Source organism: Solanum lycopersicum, chromosome 1, assembly GCF_036512215.1.
Source record: "Solanum lycopersicum chromosome 1, SLM_r2.1".
NCBI classification, from domain to species: Eukaryota; Viridiplantae; Streptophyta; class Magnoliopsida; order Solanales; family Solanaceae; genus Solanum; species Solanum lycopersicum.
The window spans coordinates 84146622-84173154 of NC_090800.1; the positions used below are offsets into that span (position 1 = coordinate 84146622).

At 34.1% G+C, this 26533-nt stretch overlaps 3 protein-coding genes across 5 annotated transcripts; all 3 read left to right on the forward strand.

The window, feature by feature from the left end:
- The first annotated feature begins 2329 nt into the window (after positions 1–2329).
- On the forward strand, positions 2330–16552 carry LOC100736452 (putative peptide:N-glycanase). 3 transcript variants are annotated; one of them, XM_069290323.1, is made up of 17 exons: positions 2347–2560; positions 2652–2705; positions 3216–3386; positions 5023–5117; positions 5617–5703; positions 6479–6561; positions 8076–8189; positions 8903–8957; positions 9020–9106; positions 10033–10088; positions 10171–10230; positions 11757–11844; positions 11932–12693; positions 12818–12878; positions 14381–14483; positions 15999–16133; positions 16213–16511. In XM_069290323.1, exons 4-17 carry the CDS (start codon positions 5037–5039, stop codon positions 16295–16297), a joined length of 1857 nt encoding a protein of 618 aa, XP_069146424.1. In that variant the 5' UTR covers positions 2347–2560; positions 2652–2705; positions 3216–3386; positions 5023–5036; the 3' UTR covers positions 16298–16511. The 3 variants fall into 3 exon arrangements, with proteins under 3 accessions (XP_025884716.1, XP_069146424.1, NP_001234560.2); NM_001247631.3 differs by having other exon boundaries at positions 2427–2560; positions 5019–5117; positions 16213–16552; XM_026028931.2 differs by having other exon boundaries at positions 2330–2705; positions 5019–5117.
- Positions 16553–17826: 1274 nt separating this feature from the next.
- Positions 17827–25047, forward strand: LOC101263466 (PITH domain-containing protein At3g04780). Its single transcript, XM_004230053.5, has 8 exons — positions 17827–18028; positions 18139–18225; positions 19894–20017; positions 21030–21078; positions 21186–21243; positions 21378–21424; positions 21506–21583; positions 22864–25047. Exons 1-8 carry the CDS (start codon positions 17990–17992, stop codon positions 22910–22912), a joined length of 531 nt encoding a protein of 176 aa, XP_004230101.1. The 5' UTR covers positions 17827–17989; the 3' UTR covers positions 22913–25047.
- On the forward strand, positions 23949–25047 carry LOC101264255 (probable ribose-5-phosphate isomerase 3, chloroplastic). The gene has a single exon (XM_004230056.5). The coding sequence runs from the start codon at positions 23949–23951 to the stop codon at positions 24828–24830; it is 882 nt and encodes a 293-aa protein (XP_004230104.1). The 3' UTR covers positions 24831–25047.
- Positions 25048–26533: the final 1486 nt, after the last annotated feature.

Consider the following 26533-nt stretch of genomic DNA (forward strand, 5'->3'; position numbering starts at 1 on the left):
ATTAATTTCTCTTCGATAAATAAATATTTTCTCTTTTTATCATAACCGCTAAACTAATAACCCATTACCGTTAAACCAATAATTTTTTTTTCGAATTGGATTATCAATTTCAGTTTGATTTTGAACAGTCCTAAGTCATAGTTGTAATGAACGTTAGTTAATCTAAGGTAATCACATTATGGGAAAGGATAATTGTGCATTATAGTAAATTATTAATTCAAAAATAAATATTATAACCATAGTTTCATTTAATTTCAATTCGCAACAAACTTTTTGTCATTGTCTGTCTCCTCGAAATCTCGCTCACCACTCTTTGGCTCGCCTCTCTCACTTTATACGTAAATACAAATGAATGAGTTGTGTTTATATTTGTATAAAGTAAGAGAAAACTGTATATACAAATGTAAATACATGTATCTTCATCTTATACACTTGTAATTATACAAGTACAAATCTTCATTTGCTCAGTTATCTTTTGTCATTCTCTCTTTCTCGCTTCACACAAACACAAATTATACAACATACAATGTATGATTTGTGTTTGTATAAAGTGAGAGAGATATTTGATATACAATTACAAATGTTTAATTTTAAGTCGATTAAATTGTATGCAAATATACAAACACAATCATTGATACATATACATAGTTCTTAAACATATACAATTATCTAATCAATATACATATATAATCGCTGCGATTTTATACAAATTAGATACATCCGAATCAAATATCTGTAATTTATACAAATCGGATGTCATATGTTTGTTATGGAGCGCAAGTATCAAAACTGTAACTATATAAAACTAATATGATTGTGTTTGCTATTCCTAAAAACTTATTATGTGTAACAGTGTACGTACTATTCATTTATGTTTTTCTTGTTAATTCATCAATTTTTATTACTTCCCTGAATAATTATTTTTAGCAAGGAAGAAATAGAACAAATATAATTATATCTTAATTATTTAAAATAACTATTATTTGACACATCTATTTTTATTAAGGATAAATAGATCAAAAGAATAATATTTTAAATGAAAAAATTACTTGAATTAATACATTTTAATAAATAATTACTGAATTGAAGTCCTACAGAATTACATCTGAACTTTTTCAATTATTTATTTAGGCTTATAATTGATATATGATTGTTGGTAAATTTTATTCCCTTCTAATTATTTTTAATTGTTTCCCTTGTTTACTAGGTACATTTGTCTCTCTGTCTAATGATTTTTATTTTTTTACACGAAGGTTGAATTTTCGAAAACAATTTATTTAAACTTCAAATAGCACAAATTTATATATCTTAATTAATAGCCTGTTGGGTTCCATTAAATTGTATTAAAATTTAATTGAATTGATTATATTATTATAAAAAAATCGATATGACTTTATTCATCTAATTCTAAAGTAAGCTAGATTTAATTGATCTACTCAACCTAAATATCTAAACACCTAGAACTAAATGATTCTAGTTATAATTAGTTACCTCCATTTTATTTTTTATATTATTAAAAAAGCTAGTTCTTAGATAGTATTATTTATGATATTTTTGGTGTCATTTTTTTCCGCTATATCAAATATTATACGAACATTTTATTAAAAAGAGTTGTTTGGTATTATTCGGTTACTTACTAAACCAGATTTTTAAAAAATATTTTTCCACTTTATGTTTGTAATTAATAATTAAATTTTCAATTCTGTCCAACAATAGTTATTCACTATATTATTATTGAGTGTCAAATAATACTTGTCCATTTTATAAAATTCAATAAAAATTTTGCACTTATTTCTTAATTTAATCTTATCACTGATTCTAATTATTTTCCTATTACATTTTTAAGACATTATATTTATTATAATCAATGAATGATATAGTAAAATTATCCTTCTATTTATAATTTCTTAAAAAATCTGCAAAGTTGATTGTGAATAATCATAATTAAACATAGAGGATATTTTTATAACTTATTTTTATGTGCATTGACACTCAAAAGTATCAAAACAGTAAAATTGATTAATATATTAATAATTTTTTAATATTGTGTAAAATAAAAAATGCTCCACGGAGGGAATGGAAAGGAGTATTATATTATCTAACACTAACTTTACACAATTTAAAAAAAATATAAATAAAAAAATTATTTTAATATATCATTCTTATAAATATATTTTGAAAAAATATACTAAATTTTTTTTATAATTATTTATAAAGATATATTAGGCTAACCTTAAAACTATTTATTAGTTTCATAAATGTGGACAAATATTATTAAATATTCTAATATACAATAGTAGATAAACGAAGTAAATATAAATACTTACTTAAATAACATTGATTAGTGAACAATTAGTTAAGACGGTGTATAAGAGGGAGAATCATGATTATGAAGATAAAAATGGTCGAAACGTCCATATATTAAGAAAGGAATCGAATTCCAAAACCTAGAAACGAAGCAAATTGAAGCAGTAGCAAAATAATGGTTGCTCGGAGACTCGCCGTTAGTCACAACGACTCCATATTCGACGTCGATTACGATACTGATGATGGCTTCGAAGTCCTCTTCTTCTTCTTCTCACTTCATCTTCTTCAATTCCATCTTCCGTTTCATTTACAAACCTTTTTCTCTTATCTATTCGTTTTTCCAGGTCCTCAAGTACCAGCTCTTCTCTCTCACTTCCGTTCCTCCCGATCAACAAAAGGTATAAAATGTGCTGAATTCTGTTTTATATGATGTCCGTATATTTTGCATTTGCTTGTGAATTTTAGCCTTGTAAATTGTACTTTGAAGAAGATACCAGTGAACAATCGTGATCTCTTCATGTTATGTGTTTTTAAGTGTCTGATTTGCTAGAACTGAAAGTGATGAGAAGCTGTTGGGAGGAACAATAATCAGATTATATTAATAGTTCTTATCACGATTCTTGTGTAGCAGTATGTATTTAAAGTTGTAGTTTGTTATTTATAAAAATGGATATGGGAAGATATTCAGAGGAGAGATGATAATATTGTAGCATTTACTATTCTGATCGCAAGATGTTCATTTGATAAACTTGATAAAAAAATTGAATTTAAGAGGTGCATTAAGATGAATGTGTCCATATGGTTTGTGTTTGCATGAATATGCTAGTGAAATTGAGTATTTGATTTGTTGAAAATGAAATGATTGTGAATATGAGTATTTGATTTGTTAAAATTGGATTGATGAGAAGATACTGGGGAGAGATGATCAAATTGTATCCGACGAGTCTGATCTCACTTTAATATCGGATAAGCTTCGGTTGGTATCAATTGATGGAGTCGAGGAGGAAATAGTAGCCGAGGAGAAAGAGAAGTTAGAAAATTTGGCTATGTCAGATGAAGAGTTGGCTCGCCTTATTCAGGTTCTTCACTGATTTTTGGTTTAAGTTGCGAAACATTCATGTTATTTGATGTCAGATGGTTTTCTTGAACTGCTAATGTGATTGCAATAAAAGTAGTGTTGAACTATGTTTTTCAATTTGTAAATATTACTAAAAATGAATGTGAGGATTGTAGTGGGATGCTCGAGGTAAGCAAAAGAGCTGTAAAAGTGTGAGCTAAAATAAGCTAGGGCTTAAAGTTGGAAATAATTTATTTGCAACAATAATTGGAATTCCAGTCTTGATTTACTGACCTTAATATATGGGATCACACTGGGTATGTTGTTGTAATCTATGGGTAAATCTTACTGTCTTGAATCCTTTGGTTTATCAAATTACTATGATAATCCCATTTCTGAAGAACTTCCCGGTCAGCATGTGGAATGATTAAAATTAAACAAAGTATCAAGTATTTTCTTTGTTATTTCAAGATGATATTTTTTTTTGAAATTGGTAACTTTGTGTATTTCTATCTATGATTAAGATCATTCAGTACATTGGTTGTACTTGCACCATATTTACATGAAAAGACTCTTAACAAACTGGAGCTATTCTAGTCTTTTATAGGGAGTTTAATACATCTAGAATTTCAACAGTTTCTACAGAGTGAGACTGTCTACACTAAAAACTAAAGAGAAAAATATAATTCATCTTCATTTGTTGGATAGAGTTGCTCCTATTTTCAAAACATCTGGAATTCCTCTCCTTCCATATTGTCCACCTTACACAAGCTGGAATGATTCACCATCTTCCTCTATCTCTGACCTCCAAACCCGCTTGTTCCCAACTTTCTTGAGTTTTAGAAATCTTTCCAGGCATTATCCATGTGATACTTCTGAGTGCAGGAACATCTTCCATATTTGACCAGTTATTCTGCAGTGGAGGAAAAGATGATTAACTGTCTCTGTAGTTTCCCCACATAGGCAGCATCTGGGACAGATAGTAATCCCTCTTTCATCAAGTTATCTTATGTAGGAATTGCTTCTCTTACCAAAAGCCAAGACAAAACATGAAACATTAATGGTATCTTAGCCTTCAAAATGTGCTTCCAAGGCCATTCTACCATTTGATGATTGGCTTGGTTCATATGTTTGTAAGCTGCATTCACTTTGTAAGCACCACTGCTGTGTCCATTCCACCATAATCTGTCAACCCCTTCTTGTAAACCTCCAAAAGTTCCCAGCAGATTGAAGAAAGCTATCACCCTACTCACCTCCCAGTCATAAGTCTAAGATGAGATTTTTTTTGAACATAGTAAACAAAAACTTTATTACTAGCTAGGAATAAAACAAAGCTAAAGAATTTACATTCCTTTTCATTTATCTGATCCTTTTTTCCTTAAATTAGGTTACTTTTATTTTCTACAGTGATATACTGACTTTTAACTAGCATGCCTTATCTACGGCAATTAGGAACTTATTGTGGGTGGAAACAATACAATTGACCCTTCATTTTTTTCATCTTAGACTAATTTCAGCTGTGTGACGAACTTAGTTGGAGTTTAGAGAAAACCTTTCTTTTTGCATTTGCTTTACCATTAAACTACGAGAGCTAACTTGTTATTATCATTTTATGTTGATAACACTCAGTTATTATCATTGATTTTACATCTAGGCAGAAGAAGAAGCTCTTATGATGCAGCATTTTGTTTCTAGAGATAGTAAGAAGGAAGTTGAACAGCGGATATGGCCATACGTAAATCAAGTTCAAATGGTATATCTTGTTGGGTCTGAATTTCTTTTGTCCATCTTAACTTGTGTTCCATAGTTGTTTCTCCCCCTTTAGCAGATGGAGTAAGAGATGCTCTTTAGGTCTTCTACTTCAAAAGCCAACACAGTATAACATATTTCATAAATTAGTTTTTATTTTAATGTTGGGTATACCTTACATATTAAACTCTCAGCAGTTTTTCCATGTTTCAAGAATTCAAGTTTCTCTTATGATTCACTTTTTATGCTACTTGATGTCCTTTTACAATACCAGCGGTGCACACAAAATCCTATTGTCAAAATGATATTTGTTTTCCCCCAATTTGAGTTAAGTGTGTAAATTATGCCATATCGGTAATCCCACTTTTCTCTTAATACTGCATTAGATGGATAGAGTAACTCATCACTGACTTTTAATTTGAAAAGGTGAAATGCAATAGAAGGTGGAATGCAATAAAATCATTTCTGTTGATAAATAACAAATATATTTCCTCATGTTGTAGTATGAAGATCCACATCGGCAAGAGATGGCTCGAAAGACGGTTCCTGTGGACAAGCTTGAGGAGAAAGCATTGATTTCTTTGGGAAGGGTTAGTACTATCATCTTGCTGGTTATTTTTTTTTGAGAATGGTAACTCATCTTGCTGGTTATTTTGTTAAGCACAAATTGGTAACTGTGTTCAACCTACATTATATTTAACCTCAAACAAGTCATGAATGAGGTTCTTTTTTTTCCGGAAATAGATTGAGATGTTGAGCATGTATTCATCATTTGTAATAAGATTTACTTCCCTTTACTTATTTCAGTTAATGAAACCTTCTCAAGAGTGGGAAACATAGATATTACTATCTCTCTTTTGGTGTTTAAGAGATAATTTTGTAAGAAACCGTTGTTGGTTGATCTGTTGTCCCTATTAGAACTTTGATGAATTTATTCATATGTATCTTTTAATATTTTGGCTTCGTTTCTCTTTTCCTGAAGACTATTGAGTTTATTTTTCCAAAAAAATAAAATTTGAGTTAACTTTGGCGTAATTTTTTCTTTGCATCTAAATTTTGTTACTGATAAGAAGATGTTATTAAAATTAGTGCGAATGTGTTATTAGGGGCCTCAGACCATATATAGCTATACTGAATAATTAGTTATTTAAGAATGGAATTAAATAGAAAAGATATATAGTAGCATTAGCAACAAGATCAAGTTATGTTTATATAAATCATAAATCAACACAGAATGTTATATACTTCTTACTTAGCATAGCTTATTACAGGGGTTGTGAGTGGGATCTTAGTTCTGATCTGAATATGAGAATTTGTGGGTTGACATAAGCCAGGTTTTCTGACATCTGTACTATATATGCTTAGGAGGGAAACTACAAACCAACAAAAGTTGAACAAGATAATGCTTTCCTATTACAGCTGCTATTCTGGTTTAAGCAGTCATTTCGGTAATTTCTTGCTTTTGCTGCTACTTTAATTTTCATCTTTGAGGACTGAACAATTTTTCACTTCATCTACTTCCATGCAGTGACGTTGTTATGTGTATCTAATATCTATGATGCTGAAATATGCAGTATTGAAACTAATAATGGTTCATACGTTATGAGACCTGAAATTATCTAAATCTCACGTCTTAATCCAACTGTTCTTCCAACACATTTGCATGTGGTTTTCCGCAACTTTTTTTGTTTTTGTCAAAGGCAGCCTATGATAAACATAGGTGGTAAAAGCGCAACATGTGATGTGTGGGTTAGGCACAATCACAGCTTCGAACCCTGTTGCATGCAAAAACGTGGATTTCTCGGTTTCCAAAAAAAAAGACTTTTTTTAAAAATGAAGGTAACAGTTAGATATCGATAGGTATACTACACCACAAACTGTGCAGTCCCCCTCAAAAGTAGGTCACTTACAAAATGGCTTCCTATGTGTTAAAATATTTTTTTTCTGAGATAAGGGTCACTCTGCATGTTAAATCCTTACAAACTTCCAAGACATCAGATATGTCTTCAGTTCGTCTTAACAGATTCTGTTTACACCAAAAATAATAGAGACCTAGACAGTTTGTTATATACTTTTGAATGCTACCTTCTTTGACCTCAAAATATCTATTATTCCTGTCTGTCCAGACAGACCATCAAATACAAGCTGGGAAAATCTTCCATCTTTCCTTTCTTCTAACTGCATTACCATCTCTGTACCAGCAGTTCAACACTTCTTTGATTCTTCCTCGATCTCCCATTTTATCTTCCTCGAGTTGATGAAGATTTTCCGTAGCTAATTATTCCATTTCACGATGCAAGAAAAGATTGCTAATTGTCTCTGCCTGTTCATTACAAAGCTAGCATTAGGAGTATAGTTGTATACCTCTCTTGATCAACTTTTCATGTGTCAGAACTTTTTCTTTGGCCGATAGCCACGTGAAGCATGTTACCTTGTGAGGTACTTTGATTTTCCAAACCATCTTCCGCTGCCAAGAGGCCACCTGATTGTTGCATATACTGAGATCTCTGCAAGTAGAATTTTACAGAGAACTTCCCTTTGTTGTCACACTGCCAGATCAGGCTGTTATCCTTTACTGAGAAATCATTGAAGTGGGATAGAATTTGGAAGAACTCTTCAACCTATCAATCTCCCAATCATTTAAAAAATCTTCTAAAAACTGAAATTTCATCCTTGTCCCATCCACATGTAGCCACTGATGCTTGTCATGGTACTGCACCTACATCTTGGTGCATATGGAGGTTTATGTAGGATCTTGTCAAACCATCTCAAACAACCTCTCATTGTATCCTCTGCCTCTGCAATTTGCATCCTTTGTTGGATGCAGTCATATTCTTGAAGCTGTATGATTGTATCTGCATTTCAATGGCATTCAATCTTAGGACATGTTCGGCCTTAGGGGCCCAAGGATTACTCGTTTAAATGACACTATTCTCTTTTTTTTTTTTTTTTGTCATTGTAGGTGGGTGAATGCTCCTCCTTGTGATACCTGTGGTAATGATACCAGAACTCAAGGCATGGGGGATGCAAATTCTTCTGAAAAACTTTATGGTGCTTCTCGAGTTGAACTTTATCGGTATGTTTGAAAAGACGGTTACCTTCTATATTCTATGTGGTGTTAGATAGGTTCCAAGGGATATTATCTGTACCTGGTTTCTAAAAAGTAATTGGTAGTTCATCACTTAAGGGTATACTTTTGTAACAAGCTTCTACATTAATGCAAGTGCTTTTCTTCCAGGAATCCTTATCAACTTTTATGAAAAGCGTGCTCTTCTGATAATTTATTGCTCAAAGTGTATTTCCTGTGATATTGTATAGTCTCTCAGAGATCTATGCTGTATTTTTCCTCAGTAGAAATATTTTGAGACCATTGTTAGCTCTGTACGACTAAAGCGGTAAATTTAAGAATTCATTGCCTATTTTAACAACATACAGGAAAGAAAAAAATCCTGTCTCTTACCCAAAATTTTACCAGAAGGTCCATAACTAGTATCTGCTTTGCAATTTTTTAAAATCAATTGTCAGAGGTGAGTGTTGTTCAGTGGAGGCATCATTTGGGTTGTCAACTGTAAGAGAAGAAGCATTACTAGCTAGGCTTAGTTTTTCATTTTTTCTGTCACTCCATCATTTTGCACATATGAGGATCTCTTGGAGCTGCTATTCTATTCTGACATGTTTTCAGTATTAACATTTTCTCTTTCTGTAAGGATATGTGTTTCCATTCTCTCTATCTCATTTTACAGGAAAATAACACGGTTGTCTTATAACATTTATCTCTATTGCCAACAGGTGCAATTCGTGTTCAAACATCACACGTTTCCCAAGATACAATGACCCATTGAAGGTATTGGATGCATCTGCTACTGGAAGATTTTGTATTACAATTTCTGACTGGCAATTATGCAGCTTCTAGAGACGAGAAAGGGGCGGTGCGGGGAGTGGGCCAACTGCTTCACACTTTATTGTAGGGCTTTTGGTTATGATTCTCGCTTGGTAAGTTTCTTCTCCAAAAAAACACATTTTAATGCCAACCATGCTAGGTGATTGCCCTTTCACTCTATTGCACTGTATGAAAGATTCAATTTTCATAAATCCTTTGTGATTGTTCTTCGCTGGAATCTTTAGTGACTGGTGAATTTCTCCTGGTGCAGATGATTAAAATTACTAAAACAAGTATGCATATAGAAAACATTGAAGAACCTACGGCTACGAAATGCCGTTTTAAATTGATTGACTGGAACACCAAACTTCTATAAGTTGAACTATTCACATATAGCTGAATATTTGTGCCCGGGGCTCTTTCCGCCCATTGAGTACTAAAACAGAATTCATAAAAGACTTGCATCGATTATATTGTAACCAACTTACTCAGAAAATAAATGCCAGGACTTTTTTGTTTTTAGCCTTTTTGAACTTGTATGAGAACTTTTACAAAGAGATACTAACTTGAGAATGAGATTGGAGTGCCATCTCCTCTTTATATTGGGCTGGGTGAAATTTTCTCTTTTTTTCTGTTGAGAAATCCAAATTACAAGAACATAAGCAAAGAGTGAGTGGCTGCTCTGGACATTCGCCTAAATCAGAAGTGTTGAAGATGTGCACTTGCCTGTAAGCAGTGTAACATGCTTCAGAAGTTCAATTGCTAAATTATTCACTCTTCATTATTTAGTTCCAAGTCTTGTATCCTTTCAGTTTTTTCTACAAGATCATCACATTACTGCATTATGCTGCTCTTATTAAGAAACCTTTGTCAAGTTTGTTGACTTAATCATGTGTATCTTCAGGGCTCTTATTGCTATTGAATTTCGGATACAGCAGTAACACCCCCCCCCCCCAACCAAACAATGTTTTGGAAGGAAATCAGCTGTTTTACAGATTAAGTTCGACTTACCTTCTCCTTGTGTTGTTCCACTTTCCAGATTTTGGACTTCACCGATCATGTCTGGACAGAGTGTTTTTCATCCTCTCTGGAAAGGTAATATCTTTTCACAGGGCTTGCTCAATAAATTTTTGTTGCAATGATCCAGAATACGAAGTGATTGTGAGAAATAGTGCAGATGGATGCATCTTGATCCTTGTGAAGGAATATATGACAATCCTCTATTATATGAGAAGGGGTATTTTCTCTTTTGCCAATTTTACCTCTTGGTAGATGTAATATTCTTGTAACTAATGTAGCAATCACATAATTGCCAATGTGATGTATTGCCATCAAATTTGCTCTTCCGTTCTTAGTTTTAGAGAATGTGCTTTGAGCGTGTACTCCATATCAGTAAGTAGAGAACTTGAAACTGTTATACAAATATTATTAAATTATGTACACTTGAGGTGCAGTTGTTGAGTGTCATTTTTGAAAGTATTTGCAGAATTTGATATTGAGTTAAAAAGTATAACAATCATGGAATCGGATAATTTGTATCTAATTATAGCATTTCTTAGAATACGTATCCATTTTGGTACATAAATTATATTGGAGTGTTTCATAAAAAGGTGATGGACATACAATTGTATACCCAAAAAACCAGCATAATTTTCATAGGAGATCTTTTATTTTTTAATCTTCACTAAGATAATTAACTTACATAGAATTAATTGATTTTAATTCTATGACTGGTTATAATTCTATAATTAAGAATAAAATTGGAGTAGTGTTGACTGACATTCATTGACTTTAGTTATAATTTCCTACTTAATTTTTCTCTAATTTTCTTTTCTGTTAAATCATTTAGTTAATTAGGTATGATTCTATGAGAAAATAATTCAAACCTACAACAAGTAATGGCTACATTATATTATTCTCTATCAAGTAAGATTAAGAAACTGATGCAGCTAATATTTCATTATCAAAAGAAATAAATCCACTTCAACATATTGCTTCATTACTTGAACCTAATGTAACCGTGTAGTATAATGTTTTACCTATGACATGTCTTTTACAAAATTGTTATGTTAAATAATTCAAATAAGGAAAGGATTTATACAAGATATTAAATATGAGGACTCTCTATATAGTTTATCTCCCCAAACCCCACCTATGAGATTCTAATGGGTGTGTTTTTGTTGTATATAGTGTATCTAATTACTGGTTCAATGCAAACAATTAGTTGTTCTAGAATTCCTAAATATTATGGGAAAATTTAAATGACAATTTGTTCAATGAGCGAACTATTTTTATGGATAAAAAAGGCAGATGGCAGTTTGTTAAGGAGTTTTGTGTTTTTAATATAGTAAAATAATGGAAATGGCTGTAAATCAGAATCTTGGAGTCTTGTAGGCATGTAGATATCTGTTGCAACTATAATGGTTGGGAAGTCATTGAAAATTCAAAAGAAGCATGCGTTGAAATCATGAAGGTGTGTGAAACTTGCTGCCTAACAGAACTAAAGCTTAATTAGCAATGGAAAGTTTTGGTATATCATATTTATTGTTGAGTTCTAGGAATATTTTCATTTTAGCTAGTAGCTTCACATGTTCATGAAATATTTTAGAGAACGAATTTACACTGGTACTAAAATCCATCATGTGTCTGTTGTTGCCAAGTTGCCTTTCATATCAATATTTTTGTAACTGTCTTCTTATTTTTGGTATTTTAACCTTTTCCGACCTACGTTCTTATTTTTAGTGTTTAAACCTTTCTCTGAAGATGGAAAAAGAATTTGAACTATGTGTTTGCTATTGCAAAAGATGGCGTGCATGATGTTACTAAGCGTTACACCAGGAAGTGGCCTGAGGTGAACTGTTAATTGAGTGTCCCTTTATTGATACTTGTATGTGGTCATGAGTTTCTGCAATTAAGATAAATATTTTTTATCATGAAGGTTCTTTCTCGGCGAAACATCATTTCAGAGCCTTTTCTTGTTGCTGTTTTATCTGATATAACTGGAGAACTTCGGAAAACATTATCTGCTGAAGTAATTTCAGCATTGGAAGAACGGGACAGGTTCGAAATGAATGTCATTGAGCAAGAATTGCATCGTAAAGATGGCCCTTCAGTCTCATTACCTGGAAGATTGAGCGGAGACAAGGAGTGGCGCATAGCAAGATCGGAATTTGTCTCTGATGAAAAGAACTCTCTAAGCTCTTCATCTTGTCCAGTTCGCAAATGCATAGATGATCATGTCACAAATATCTATAGTGCCTTTTCCCCTGTTCTTTCAAAGTTAATAGAGTACTCGCCATCTAAAAAGGCAGCTGCTGAAATTCTTGAGATCTTCAGAAAGATTTTAGTTGATCTAAAAAATTTACCTTTCAGAACCAGGAGAACCTCTGTGAAATCAGTTTCAAGTAGTTCTGGTGATATATTCAGCAAGATGTTGTCATCTTTTGACCAGTTACTCAAGGCTCTTTCCTTGAAGAGTGAGTTTGGTGTTAATGGGAGTATTGATATATGTTTAGCTTCTGATCCTGTTAAAACTTCTGTTGCACTGCCTGTCGTGTTCCATGCACTGGATGATGTGATTTACCATATCGAACAATGCGCTAGACTAGACAGCAGGTCCCTCTCTTGGCCACTGCTTAAGTTGAACAGACTGTGTTCTGGTCTAGTCCTTGCTAGTGGGGAGGAGCTTCCTTTTGGAATTGTAAGTAACATTGGCTTGTATAATAATCACTGTTCCTTCCAAAAAACCTCTTGTCATGTGGAAGAGAAGTTCCTCATATAGTTAATAGATGAAGAATCTTAATTCTCTTGTTCAATTACATCAGGCTACATGTGCATTTGATGGAACTCGGATGTCAAAGTGGGAAGAACCAAATGGTGCAGCAGGTATGCTTAAGCAAAAATATAACTCTGGCATAGCATCATTGTTTCTCATATATGTCAGCTGCGTAAGGTTATTTCTCTGGTTCTTCTCGATGTGTTACTTCTTTATGTTCATCATTAAGTTAATGGTGTTGTTTTGACGGTGAATATTGTGTTGTATATTTTGTTGCTTTTGCTTTGGTATCTTCAATATAGGGCATGCTTTCTCTAGTTTTTAAGTTAACATCATCCAGGTCTTCATACCTTACAAAGCATTGAAAATCCAAGGGCATCATTTTCTTCTGAGGTGTGTTAACTGTGAAGTATCTTAGCTGTCAAGTGTCTTTATTGAGTGAGCATCTGACACCTTCAATAAGATATCTCCCGAACTTGCCATTTAGAGTGGCATGTGAAGTGAATTTGAAATATCAGTTGAAATTTGGTGTAATGCTGAATTTCTACTGATTGTGTGGTGTAATGCTGGGTTTCTTGGAATACCTACAGCTTTGGAGGATTCAGATCCAGCAGAACTTTTTGTAGTTTCCCTCGGTACCAGCCTTCTACTGGAGCTTCTATATAATAAATTTATCTTTATTTATCAAAAAAAAGTTGTTTTCCATTTTAGGTTGAAGAGGTCCTTAAACAAGAGAAAAGAATCATTAAAATGGAAAATCAGGTAAGTCATGGATGAAGTTATTGTGAAGTTTAGAGCTAAAGGGCGAGGAAGGGAGCTACAATAACAACTTTGATGTAGTGGTGCCTGCTGAATGATGGTCAGCTAAACCCTGGGGTTTTTGCTTTTCTTCTTTCCCAAATGCTTCTTAACATAACTAGTAGCTTATAGTGCAACACCATCTTTATGCATCTTCTTCTGGATAGTTCCCAAATAGTAATTGCAGCAAGTCTTTATTTCCTTTAGGAAGCCCAAAATTTGCCCCCAAAATCCAAAGAGATCACTGCTATCTTGATGGTGTATGTGTAGATAATTAAATATCATATTGATGACCACTAGACGTTACTGTACTAAATATTTTATAAGAACATTATTGTACTAAAGAGATATATTCTTGATTCTGATGGATGTTTTCTACTAGTTGGTGAAAAAATTGTCATTCGTATCCATGTCTTCATGCACCAACCCCGTGGGTACATTTAAGACCGGAGGAGGATGAAATCAACCAGCGTTTAGTATATTCAACATGAATATTTTTAGATTGAATATGTTACTAGCTTCTCATTACATATAATGCACAAGTTTAAGAACATTAGTTGTTTACAAATTTGATGATTTGTGAAGGAAGGCGCCCCTTCAGGCGCCAATTATGAACATAAAGAAGGTTCCCGAATCTAACAACCTCTAAGTATCTCAACTAAGGAATTAAAAGAAAGGCATTTATATTGGATGAGAAGATGAATAAATACATATTGAATTTTTAAGGGATAATCACAGTTTTGTATTTATATTTTCAATTTTCCTCTTTCTTTATGGTTATTGTTCTGTCTGATACTTGTATTCTGCTTTATAGGATGTTGGATCATGTATCAAGTAGCTGATAACCGGATGGTTGAGCTTGTGGCATATGAGTTAATGTCTGCTAATGATGCTCCAGAGAGAGATCCAAAAGACTGGTATGAAATTGGATTCAAAGTTTAGTTGTGAAAAAATATTTTCCATCTTGCAAGTAACTGTATGTGTTTCCAGCTTTTGAGACAGATGTAGCAATGTCTGTTCAAGGGGGCTGGTGTTGTCTAACTGAAAACAGTATCTAACAAATGTCAATTCATTCTTTATAAAATTGTGGCTCTGTGCCGGATCATTTAAGGCAATATAGGAAGTAAGTCAAACAGCCCAAAGTACCTTAGAATAAATAGAAGTTATTACGTAAGCTGACTAACAGGGATGTATAGCTGTGTATGAGAACATATTACTGAAAAGTGTGATAATCAGAATAAGATTCATTTGGGACCAAAATCAACTATATAGTTGACATGGGGTTCTCCAATGCTTAAATAATGGGAAATGCGTTTATGCATCTTGTAAAATCACCAACTCTTCTATTTGTCAATATAAACGAATGATTAACTAACCACTCAATCAATACTTCAATATTTTCTTCAGAAAAAAAAGCAAGTATTTTCTTCCGTTACTTTCATTCTGAACACCGTGTTCTGTCAAGTACCATTATTTTTTTGCAGCCCAATGCACTAAGCTCCTGCTATGTGCAGGGTCCAGACAACAAGGGTCTATTGTACGCAGCCTTACCTTGCATTTACACGGCTGCGTACATCCTGTCAAGTCTCATCATATAAAATGAAAATTGAAGGTATACTTAATATTGCAGAAAAGGAAGGGGCTAATTGTTTTTAAGGGTCGTGGTAACGAATCAGCTGGAATAAGAATTGTTGGAATAGGCGTGGACCAAAGCTAGAAGGCGAAAAGACATTTAAGAAATAGTTTATTTAGAGGTGGTGTAAAGGTTGGGATCTCACTGGGCATGTTGTTGTTGTTGGTTTGGCATTCAAAGAATCCCTAAAAAAGCAAAGATGGAAACTGAGTGACAATAAGGTAGCAAATATAAAGTGCGATGAGGAAGACTTGGAGTTTTTGGAGGAACAGTTTGATAAAGGAAATGGTGAAATTATTATAATGGCTCCAAACAGAATCAAATATATACTGTGCTAGATTAACTAACTGAAGCTGGTGGGATAAGGTTGAGTTAGTTGTGTAACCCTCTCTGAGCAGTCCTAGGATCTAGAAGGTTGACTTCGGTGAAAGCAGGACAATTGGTATGATGAAATCGAAGCTGTGTAACAGTAGTGCAACTGCTGCTTGCTGAAAGCATGGTTTAACTAGAATGGCTGCTTTTTTGTTTTTGATAATGATGCTTGTTTCATACCTCAACTATTTCTCTGTATAGAATTGTTTGGTTTTCTTAGCCCAGCAAAGTTTACAAGTCTGATAGTTCAAAATAGAACCGGTGTCTTTGTTATAAGCTTTGGTGAGACTTAAGTTCTCACTCGTTTAGATTGTTGACTATTTTAGAGAATCAGCTAAAGTCTTGGTCAGCTTTTGGAAGTATGCAATTGAAATCCTTACCATCATTGCATATTAGACTGAATACTTTTATCCATTCATTACATTAGGGTGCTAGAAGGAAGTGAAAATGGAGGTTCCAGTTGGCATCTCTTGGATAAACGAACTTCCCAGATGTTTGACAAACGTTTCCAAAGAAAAGCATTTGCAGTTGGTTCATCCGGCTATTTGTCAAATGCATTCAGGTAAAGTTTTGTCGGAGGCTCGTAAGAGTTCACTACTTCATGATAGGATCCAATTTCTGATCACAATTAGAAATGGCAGGTTTAGGTTTATAGCAGTTCGAGACAAGAATGCAACTTCAAGGTTTCAGATTGGCAGCATTGACCTCTTTGCAGGTAGCAGTTAATGTCCCTAAACCATATTATTGTTAACTTCCCCTTTCTCTGGCTTAGGCTTCAAAGGCAAGCTGTGAGTTTGAAGTTTCACCACTTGACCTATTGCCATGTTGTATTTTTTTGTCAATGTTTCACCAGTTGACCTGTTGATATGTTGTATTATTTTATCAACACCTGTTGTATGCACATTCTTCGGGCAATGTAAAATTGTCAAACCTTTTAACATACTCGTTTTCTTTTCCCTTTCAGTTTCACTTTTTTTCTTATATCGCTGGCCTATTGACTGATGTATACCCTTTGGTCGTTTGTTTGGTGGGTTAAGGATAACAATTTTGGGATAAAATGTGAGATTATTTTATCTCACATTATGGGTATTAATCTCATACAGAAGGTGATTGTTAATCCCATGGAATACAACCCTTGTCTATCTCAGAGTGCATACAATCTTCACTTTTGATGCTACCGCTGACATTTTTGAAAGAGTTTGAATAACATAGTTTATGTTGCATACTAAACTAACCTCATTGTTGTGAGATGATTATGATTGATTTGTAAATTCTCAAATTCATAATAAATAACAAAAAAAGAAAAACTATAAACCATTAATATAACCACAAGAAAGGAAAGATTATGATCAAGGGAAAACTATAAACAATTAATGTAACCACAAGAATGAAAAAATTATGATCAAGGGAAAAACGTGTCAATATTCAAAGGTAAGTGCATTGATTGAAATACTTGATTAAGTGTGAAGGTTACGTTTGTGGAGTTGCATGTTATTGACAGGAGAAACTCAAAAGGTCACATCATTATCATAGAGTATGATAAAATCATAAAATAGTCTCAGAAAATAATTATATGAAGAATACCATCAACATAGATGATGAGACAATTCCCACTTTCATAAGAATAGTACCAGGCATTGTCTTTGAACAATTCTATTTAATTAAAAAATATATTTATATGTTTCATTTTAATAAAATATCTAAATTTTTATTTATGACAAAATCGTATATTATGTTTTTTTTTTTTTGCAATCGACTTGCTCCTCAATTTTATCTTATATGTTGAGAGTGATCCGATCGACGTATTGTAATCATCCACTCTTTGATTGAATTTGTTAATTTTGATCTTTTCCTTTATTGTCTTGCTATAAGAAGTAAAAATAGTTTGATATATTACTAATGCTATGATATTATGGTGATGCAACACAATTTGAGTAATTAATTAGTACAGCTAATTCGAAATATGACACTATTAAGTATATGGAAAGTCGTTATGCTACTCTAACTAGCCTCTCTTTTTATTTATGATGTTACTCTTTTAATTGAATTTTAATATTTGAAATTTAAAATTAAATTTTTAAATCTTCAATTTCATACTTTTTAATAAATATTTTTGGACTTCAAATATACATATTTTGCAATTAAACATAGTTAAATATAATTCAGATTCTACTATACCTAAAATTTAAATTCCAAATACAATATAAATTTATTAATCTTAACGTTAAGTTTGATAATCATAAACTTCAAAATTTATCTAGATAAAGAGGTATTTTTTTTTAAAAAAAATATTCGTAATTTTTCGTTCTCTTGCCCTATAAAAGCGCAGAAACACTTCTCATTTTCTCGAGGATTCTTCCCTTTCTCTAAATATTTCTCTCTCAAGACAAGAACTGTAGCGTACAACTTCCGTCAACCATGGCTGCCGAATCTGCTTTTGCAATTCCCAAAGGCCAAGTATGATTTAGTTGTATCAGAGATCGTTAGATTCTCGTTTTATACGCCAATTTTTCTGTTTTTGTATTTCTTAAATTTTTGAAACTGTTGGAGTTGTTGGTGATGAACAGGTTGATTTGATGGACTTTGTAGACTGGTCTGGCGTCGAATGCCTTAACCAAAGTGGCAGCAACACTATTGTCAATGCCCTCAAACAGGTGAAGAAAATGTTTAACTTGTTAAAATTAGGGTTGTTTGTGCAAGGCTTTTTGTTTTGATAATTTTACTTTGAATTTGAAATTTTTAGTAAAATAGTAAGTAAATAAGAAAGGAATAGGTGATGTTGATAATGTTCTTGTTCGGTATAGTGGTCCAATGAAGTCCAGACAAAACCGTATTTGTGCATCACAAAAGCTCTCACTGCTAGTTTGCTCTGAACTTGTGAGGTAGTTTCTTCTGAAGCTTAAAGATACCTGGTCCAAGTGCTGTAGCGAGATGTCCATTTTTCGAGCTTCCAATCAGAGGATTTGTGGATCGAAGTGACTTCCAGCATACAAAGTAACATGATCCGAGGCACAATACTTTTAAATTTGGAGCTGATAGGTGGGTGACTGGGTGTAGGGAGAATGCATTATCAATGTGCATTTGGGAAGGGCTTAGACGTTTGGATTGGTGCGTTGGTGGGAGTGGGGGTTAGTAGAAATAGTCATGGTAATGGGTGATTAAATTTTTTAAATGGAGGCTAAGTGGGCAGAGAGAGTATTTCTCCGGGTGGTGGTGGATGGGGACAATAATTTTCTTTTCCACATGTTTCACTGACCGAAATGGAAATCTCAAGGGAGACATTCTTAGAAGAAGGAATTGGTTAATAGCATCTTGGTGTTGTTAGTGCATAATTAGCTGTAAAGAGAACAATGAAGATGTAGGTCACTTTCTGTTTCATTAGAGAATGACTACTTATCTTTTGGATTGTGGGATTTTCTTTATTAGACATCCTTTGGGAAAAAGCCGTTGCAAGTTGGATGGTTAGGAAATACAGTAACTTATTAAAGCAACATGGAAAGCTAGTTTGCTAAGTCCTTTATGGACAATTTGGAATGGAAGCACATTTTTTAAAAAATGGAAGAAAGAATCTTAAAGATGTCTCATGGTAATGAGAGGTTCAACAGATACTGGAAGTTCATCTTTCTGCCTTCAATTTATGCCTCACCTATCAATTTTTAAATGTCTTGATTATCATGTCTTATCCCCTAATCTCTTATTTTCTCTCCCTTAGTTTGAGATATCCACAACTTGTATCGAACTCTGACATATCCTTTTACCATGTTCTTTTCTGTTCCATTTATACCTGACAAAGGATTGGGTCCAGTGTACTCATGTATATCACAATCATAGGCTTTTGCATCCTTACTCTTCAGTGATGATGTGAGATGACAGACTAATGGAAGGTCTTGCGCTGGTTAATTCTTATTTATAACCGACATAAAGTCAAGAATTTGGAGCTGTATGTGCTCATTGAGCACAGAGCCAAGCATTAATCTTTTCAATATATATTGTTAAGGGACTTCTTTAGGAATCTTGGTCACTTCGTTCTCGCTGAATCAGGAATAGCACGTGATAGGGGAAAAGTGTTTTGAATTAGTAGGATGGGTCAATATGATGTATCCTAAGACCAATGGAAGATGAAATCTGACTTCTTTGCTCTTAATTGATGACCAACCAACTCCTTTGGGAAACCTGTTACTACCTTTTTACCCGTGACCATGCTACTTTTTGGGATTCTTTTTTCGAATTGTAAGCTTCAATGTCAGTTCACTTGTTTTATAATCGTCTACTTCTGCTTGCAGTTTCAGTAATTGTGTTGGCTTTATTTGAATTTAAATCAGGGTTACAGAGAAGACGAGGGCTTGAACCTGGTGAGTGATGCAGATGAACAGCTATTGATTTACATACCTTTTAATCAAGTCATCAAACTGCATTCAATCGTTATCAAAGGACCTGAGGAGGAAGGTAGCTAATAGATTTGTGGTGTCTCTTTCTACCCCTAGTAATCTTTTGCTGCGTACACAAGAACCTTAGTTTTATCTCTTGCAATTTCTGCTTTGGTGTTGGCTTCTGAGATTTGTTAACGCACAACTAAGCTTTCTCAAAAAATTGTTGATGCATAACTAGGTGTTCTCAAGTTTCTCCTACATCTTTTTTTATCATTGTGATGAGAGAAGTCTCTACATAATCCTTCATTTCATCTTTTTTTTTTTGATTGGTAGAAGTAGTCCTCTTTGGTGGATGTAATAATACTCTCACGAGGCAACATTATGGAAGAGTTACCTTGGTACTCCTGCTGTTTAAGATAAATGAGTTCTTACTCTGGCCTCTCTGTATATTACAGATAAGTAGGTAAATTATGTAAGAGCATATATTGTTTCAACTAGTTAACAGGGACATGACTGCATACATCAATAAACTTTTGTTGGAACTTAATCCAAACTATGCATAAAGCATGAGAAAGCTAGAGGGGGGAGGGGGCATAACAGGGATGGCTTCTAAGTTGGTACAAATGACTTTTTTGACCAGTTTATGTTGTTGTTAGTTGGGTAGTCAGAGGGACTATTGGCGAAGAAAGTTTTGACAGGCTTCACCAGAGGAGTTGCACCAACTGCTATGCTCCCCTTTAGATGTTACTATAGGCATCAGGCCAAAGTAATGTATCAAACAGTTGTACAGTTTAGAGAGCTGGGGATTATGTGTTCCATCTTGAGTTTTCTAAGTTAAGCTGCGGTTATAATGCTGTTTTTGAATGTCGTCTCTGTAATCTTTCCTGGTATACTTATTTTGCTTGGTGTCTTCAATTTGTTATTGCACCTGCTATTTTTTCCCTAAGGAATCATCCTTTTGTGCTCTGTTAATTCGTTTTTTTGTGATAAGGTAATATTTTATTGCCTCCTTGGTGCACTTGTCAAGTGCTTCTTCTGTACCCCACCATAGATGCATGATACCGTAACACAGATTTGTCTCTTTGAAGGTCCTAAAACTGTGAAGCTGTTTTCTAACAAGGAGCACATGGGATTTAGGTAACTTTTGAAGTTTCATTTCTTTTTGACCTTTTCTAGACTGAACATTATGTGGGAGAATTTTCACATCTGCTATATGTATTTGCTGATTGGGAACATCTCTGCAGTAATGTTAATGATTACCCTCCAAGTGACACAGTTGTTTTATCTGAAGATAACCTCAAGGTTAGTCAATCCTGATAATACAGGAAATATGCTTCTTGGCTTTGCGTTTAAGTTTAACTAAATGATGTTTGCTTATAGAAATCTTTAGTTTCCCTGGATGTTCATCCTTGAAATGTCTTGTTGATTAATTGCAGGGAAAACCAGTTACCTTGAAGTATGTCAAGTTTCAAAATGTTCGCAGGTATGCTAATATTCACGAGCTTCAACTTTTACAAGTCATTTCTAAGATGGACACTAATCTTTTTTACTGTTATTGAACCAGTGTGACCATTTTTATTGAGGATAATCAACATGATGGGGAAACTACAAATGTTCAAAAAATTGTTTTGTATGGATCAACGTAAGTTTCTTAATTCTTATAACCTCATTCCTTTTGCATGAAACTATCTTTTGCTTCTTTTGTTGTTAGCAATTTCTTTAATGTGTACTTAAGTTCCTTTTGTTTAGTGTTCCATGTTTACGTCTGGAACTGTTTAAACATATAACTTAACGGAAAAAAGAACAGTTAAAACTTTATACTCAGAAAAACATGAGACTGTGCGATATTCAAATGGCCTGACCATGCTCTCCTTAAGTTAATGTTACCAAAAGATGGAATTACTGAAGTGAAGGGGACTACGTCCCCCTCAGCAGACAATGAGTGCTACAAAGAACTGTTAAACAAAGTTTCTTCATTACTTTTTTTATCACAGCTGAACAAATTGTTTGGTGAAATTTTAGAAGGATCAAAGAAAAGGAATTCCTTCATTAGGTAAGTGCATGTACAACAACATACCCAGTGAAATCCCACAAGTGGGATCCAGTGGAAGTGCATGTACATGTATATGAAATTGTTTCCTTTAAAAGTTTATTAGCTTAAAAGACACATTTGGAGAAGCTGAAATTTTAATAGCTATAGCCACTTAAATATACTTGCCAAGATTAATCCTACCTCTATGTTGGAGAAGTTTAAGCTTCCTGTTGTCAGAGCTCGTTTATTATACCTTGACATTGCAGAGGAAAGGACTTTTAGATCATATGTTTTCAGTAGTTGTAGCCCCTAAATAACACATGATATTCCCACTCATGACCCGATTGGAAGATTTTGTGTTTCTGTGTTCTAGATGCTCTTTCATAGTAGTTCATCCTTTCGATAAACTAAATTAAATATACATCAATAAACTTTGGCCCCTTTTAGGTTTCTAAAACTAACTCGTCTTTTCATATCATTCTAAAAATAACTGTGTTTAACCTAATAAAAATGTGTGCAATTCTATAATCTTCCCCCAAAAAAAGATCTGTCCTTTACCTTTCACTTGACACTGGATGTCAGATGCCCTCTATCCTCAAATCCTATTTCAAGCAAAATCATTCCTTCGCACACATAGCATTATGAAGAGAGAGAAATTACTTGTAGAGGCTAAAGTAGTGATTCCTGGATCACTATGAAGAAATTACCTCGTCCAAAGTCTTGCTTAATTGTTGCCAATTATTTTAGGTAGGTTCTGTGGTCAACTGACCCAGAGAATTTGGTTTCCTAGATATGGGGCATGGGCGCATGGCTCTTTGCTAAGCTTGAGAGTGTCACGAAAGGGCTATTATGAGTTTGAACATGTCTGATGATATTTCTTTCTCCTGCAGGGTGGAAACAACAGATATGAAAGGCTTGAAGAAGATTGAGGACCACTGATCCTGCAAAAGATCATTATAATTGTTCATCATTTTAAGAATTTTGTTTTCTTTTTAACTTCTGTAGTTTACGACAGAAGTAATTGGAAACTTGATACACTGGATATACCAAATTACAGTGTGAGCTGTCGCTGCTTTGTTCGATGCAATATGTTACACCCACGATTCACTACCTAATTAGTGTAAATTCTAGGTTGTGGAGTGATGGTTGCTACGCTTTTATTTATCCCTTGCCCTCATTAGCTGCTCAATGATCTGTCTGGTTTTAACAAGAAGAATATTCTAACCATGCTGGAAGCATTTCCCATAAATACCTTTGAGTATATCTCGAGTGGTAAGTTTGAATTGATGCTTTTCTTGTTAAATTAAAATTAGGCAAGATGGTGGATCTTTGGCTGTTGATCAAAATTGAACTTAGATGCTTGAAAATATCTCTCTAAAGTATACGGTAGCAGTACATCATTTGCATTTCATGGTTGAGATCATTCCTACTTTATTCACTTCTCATTGTTTTGCACAACTTTTGAGTCTAGCCTGAAGAGTAGTTTTTTCAGAGTTTAATTTGGCTTTCGAAATTGATGCTTAAGCAGAATTTAGGATCGTCAATCAATTTGAGGTCATGTGAACACTTAATTGTTCTAAAATTTAAATTTTGTGAAATCAGAAACAATTTTTTTTATAAATACTGAGGTATTATTTTCCCTACCATCGAGTATTATGGGATGGATTATAGATTGTGGTTTGATACATGCAACAAATCTGGACGTAGAAATCTAATTATTTGGAAGTAGAAAATTATTATTGTTGATTCGCATCTTGACACCTTTCCTTAAATATATTGATTCTCCAAAAGCAATAATAATAATAATTTGCTATTTAAAAAGTAGTTGTATCAAACTTTAGGGATATCCTTTCAATTTCCATCCTCATCATCACCAACCATTCACCACCCACTCCCACCTATGTCCTTATTTTAATTTTTAGGCCAAGACCAAACAAAACCAAGAAAGGATCGACCAAAAAATTCATCACCCCCCATGGCTTCGTTATCCCTAATCTCACCTCACTCTCCTTCTTCTTCTTCTTCTTCTACTCTCCGTCACAGTTCCATTATTGGCACCCGTCTTCCTTCCATCTTCTTGCGCAACCCCACTATCCGCATTCGCTCCACAACCCCTTCAATTAAAGCCTTCTCTGCACCCGTTCCTTCACCTTTAACCCAAGATGAACTTAAGAAACTAGCAGCCGATAAGGCCGTTGAGTATGTCAAAAGTGGAATGGTCCTTGGTTTAGGCACTGGGTCAACAGCAGCTTTCGTTGTCGCTAAATTGGGTGAGCTTCTTTCATCGGGCCAACTCACGAACATTGTAGGAGTTCCCACTTCAAAGCGTACTGAAGAACAAGCTTTGTCGCTTAACATCCCGTTATCTACACTTGACGACCACCCACATATTGATCTTGCTATTGATGGTGCTGATGAGGTCGACCCGAATCTCGACCTAGTCAAGGGTCGAGGAGGAGCTCTTTTAAGGGAGAAGATGGTGGAGGCCGCGTCTGATAAGTTTGTTGTTGTGGTCGATGATTCGAAGCTTGTTTCGGGTCTTGGTGGATCCGGGTTGGCTATGCCGGTTGAGGTCGTGCAGTTTTGTTGGAAGTACAATTTGGTTAGGTTACAGGAATTGTTTAAGGAAGAGGGTGTTGATGCAAAGTTGAGATTGGATGGTAATGGGAAGCCATATGTGACCGATAACTCGAATTATATTGTGGATTTGTATTTCAAGACTCCTATTAGGGATTCTGCTGCTGCTGGGAAGGAGATTGCGTCTTTCGAAGGGGTGGTGGAGCATGGATTGTTCTTGGATATGACCACTGCTGTTATCATTGCTGGGAAGGAAGGTGTCAGTGTCAAGAGCAAGTGAAATATTCACCAATTTTAGCTCCCAACTGGTGAGGTCTGAACAACTTTAACTTCTGTTTTGAGTGGAATTTTTAGACTTCATTTTCGTATCGAGGAAATAGGAGTTGATTGTTGTAACATTAATAAGTTTTTGCATTTTTTTTGGAGATGTTTAGCAATAATACTCCCGTCTGAATGTAATTTGTATATTAGAATCGAAAAGAAATGTCTTTTGATGATTTCTCTTTGTTGCTTCTATTCTAACTAGTTTTCTTATTTGTTGCTGAGCATAGGGAAATTCAATTTGCTTTTAGAATTTAGTGCTTTGAATTTTGCCGTGGAGAATTTAGAGGGGAAAGCAATGTGTTTACATGTCATATATTCTGAACCTACATTTTTTTGTTTCACTGAACTGTGAGATAGGTACCTGTTTGCGTATGCTTAGGGGAGTAACTTTTTATCCAAAGAAAGTTTTAAGTATGCTAATAGGCTCGGCTGTTGTAGTCTGCAGTTGGGCAAGGTACCCATCTACAGACTGCTTTACAAGTTTTGCAATAAAGCAGTTGTAATGTACACTCCTCTTTGTGATTTAGTCGGTTGCTCGGTTTGGGGTTTATCATTGTGGGATCTTATGCTCTTTGGGTGTTCCAGTGTACAAGTTAAATGAGTAAATTGCTGGAGTTTGGATTTTGTATCTTCCCTAACTTTGTTTAGGAGTAACATCCTGCAGAAAGCCATTGTGCTCTCCGATGTTTCATGTCCTTCTCTCCTTCCAACACCAAACTTATCTTTCTTGATTCTAACTTCGTAGAGGTGGAGGGAAGACATTGTAACAGGATAATCTGATAAGTCATTAGCTTGTACAAATCGATGATATTAGAAACTTGGATAGAGTTAAATATTATTCTTGAACCGAGGATCTATTGGAAACAATCTATCTACCCATGAAGGTAGGTGAAGCTCTGTGTACACCCCCATACCCCACTTGTGGGACTAGTTCGTGTTGATTTTTGGTTGTATAGAGAAATATTAGTTTAACTAGGATAGAGGAATAGATTTAAATTGATTTAACTTTTGAGGCAGAAAAAAGGAAGATTGTTGTTATGCTCTTTAACGGAAACCACCAATTATTTCAATGAAATAATTTGAGCATCTACTCCTAACCTTAACTAAGAACATGGTTGATTATACCAGTTGTGTAGGGCCAAGATCATTCTCCATCCCTTGAAAACCCATATATATCATTATACATACAATTAATGTGAAACATTGTACATCTCTAGTAATTTCTTGAACATGTAAACAAGCACGTAGATGGAAGATTTCTTCTTTTTTACCCTTATTTTTGTACATGCTTTATTTTTGTGAAGTCCCAAGTGATTCAATAAAAGCTGAAAAATAGGATTGGGATAGAGTGAGTTGCCTCAATTGGTTAAAGAATGTGTTTGTAATAATTCATGACTCGATTTATTGAGCATACAGAGAAACCGAGAGATCAGAGTAACAAAATGTGTAGAAAGAATGTACACTTATGCTAGAAGTAGAGAGAAATATTGGTTGAGAGCATGCTTACAGGTAAAAGAGTGAGTTAACTGAGTTAGAATCTAATTCCATGTGAAACAATTTGAATATGCAACAGGATAGAAGAGTGAGTTAACTGAGTTAGAATCTAATTCCATGTGAAACAATTTGAATATGCAACAGGAGAACTTCAATGTTATGGGT

Coding starts and splice junctions, on each gene's coding strand:
- LOC101264255 (XM_004230056.5), top strand. CDS start 23,949: ATGGCTTCGTTATCCCTAATCTCACCTCACTCTCCTTCTTCTTCTTCT.
- LOC100736452 (XM_026028931.2), top strand. CDS start 2,547: ATGATGGCTTCGAAGTCCTCTTCTTCTTCTTCTCACTTCATCTTCTTC. Junction 8,958..9,019: donor GATACAATGACCCATTGAAG/GTATTGGATGCA, acceptor GCAATTATGCAG/CTTCTAGAGACGAGAAAGGG. Junction 10,231..11,756: donor CCTCTATTATATGAGAAGGG/GTATTTTCTCTT, acceptor CTTTCTCTGAAG/ATGGAAAAAGAATTTGAACT.
- LOC101263466 (XM_004230053.5), top strand. CDS start 17,990: ATGGCTGCCGAATCTGCTTTTGCAATTCCCAAAGGCCAA. Junction 18,029..18,138: donor TTGCAATTCCCAAAGGCCAA/GTATGATTTAGT, acceptor GGTGATGAACAG/GTTGATTTGATGGACTTTGT. Junction 21,244..21,377: donor TATCTGAAGATAACCTCAAG/GTTAGTCAATCC, acceptor GATTAATTGCAG/GGAAAACCAGTTACCTTGAA.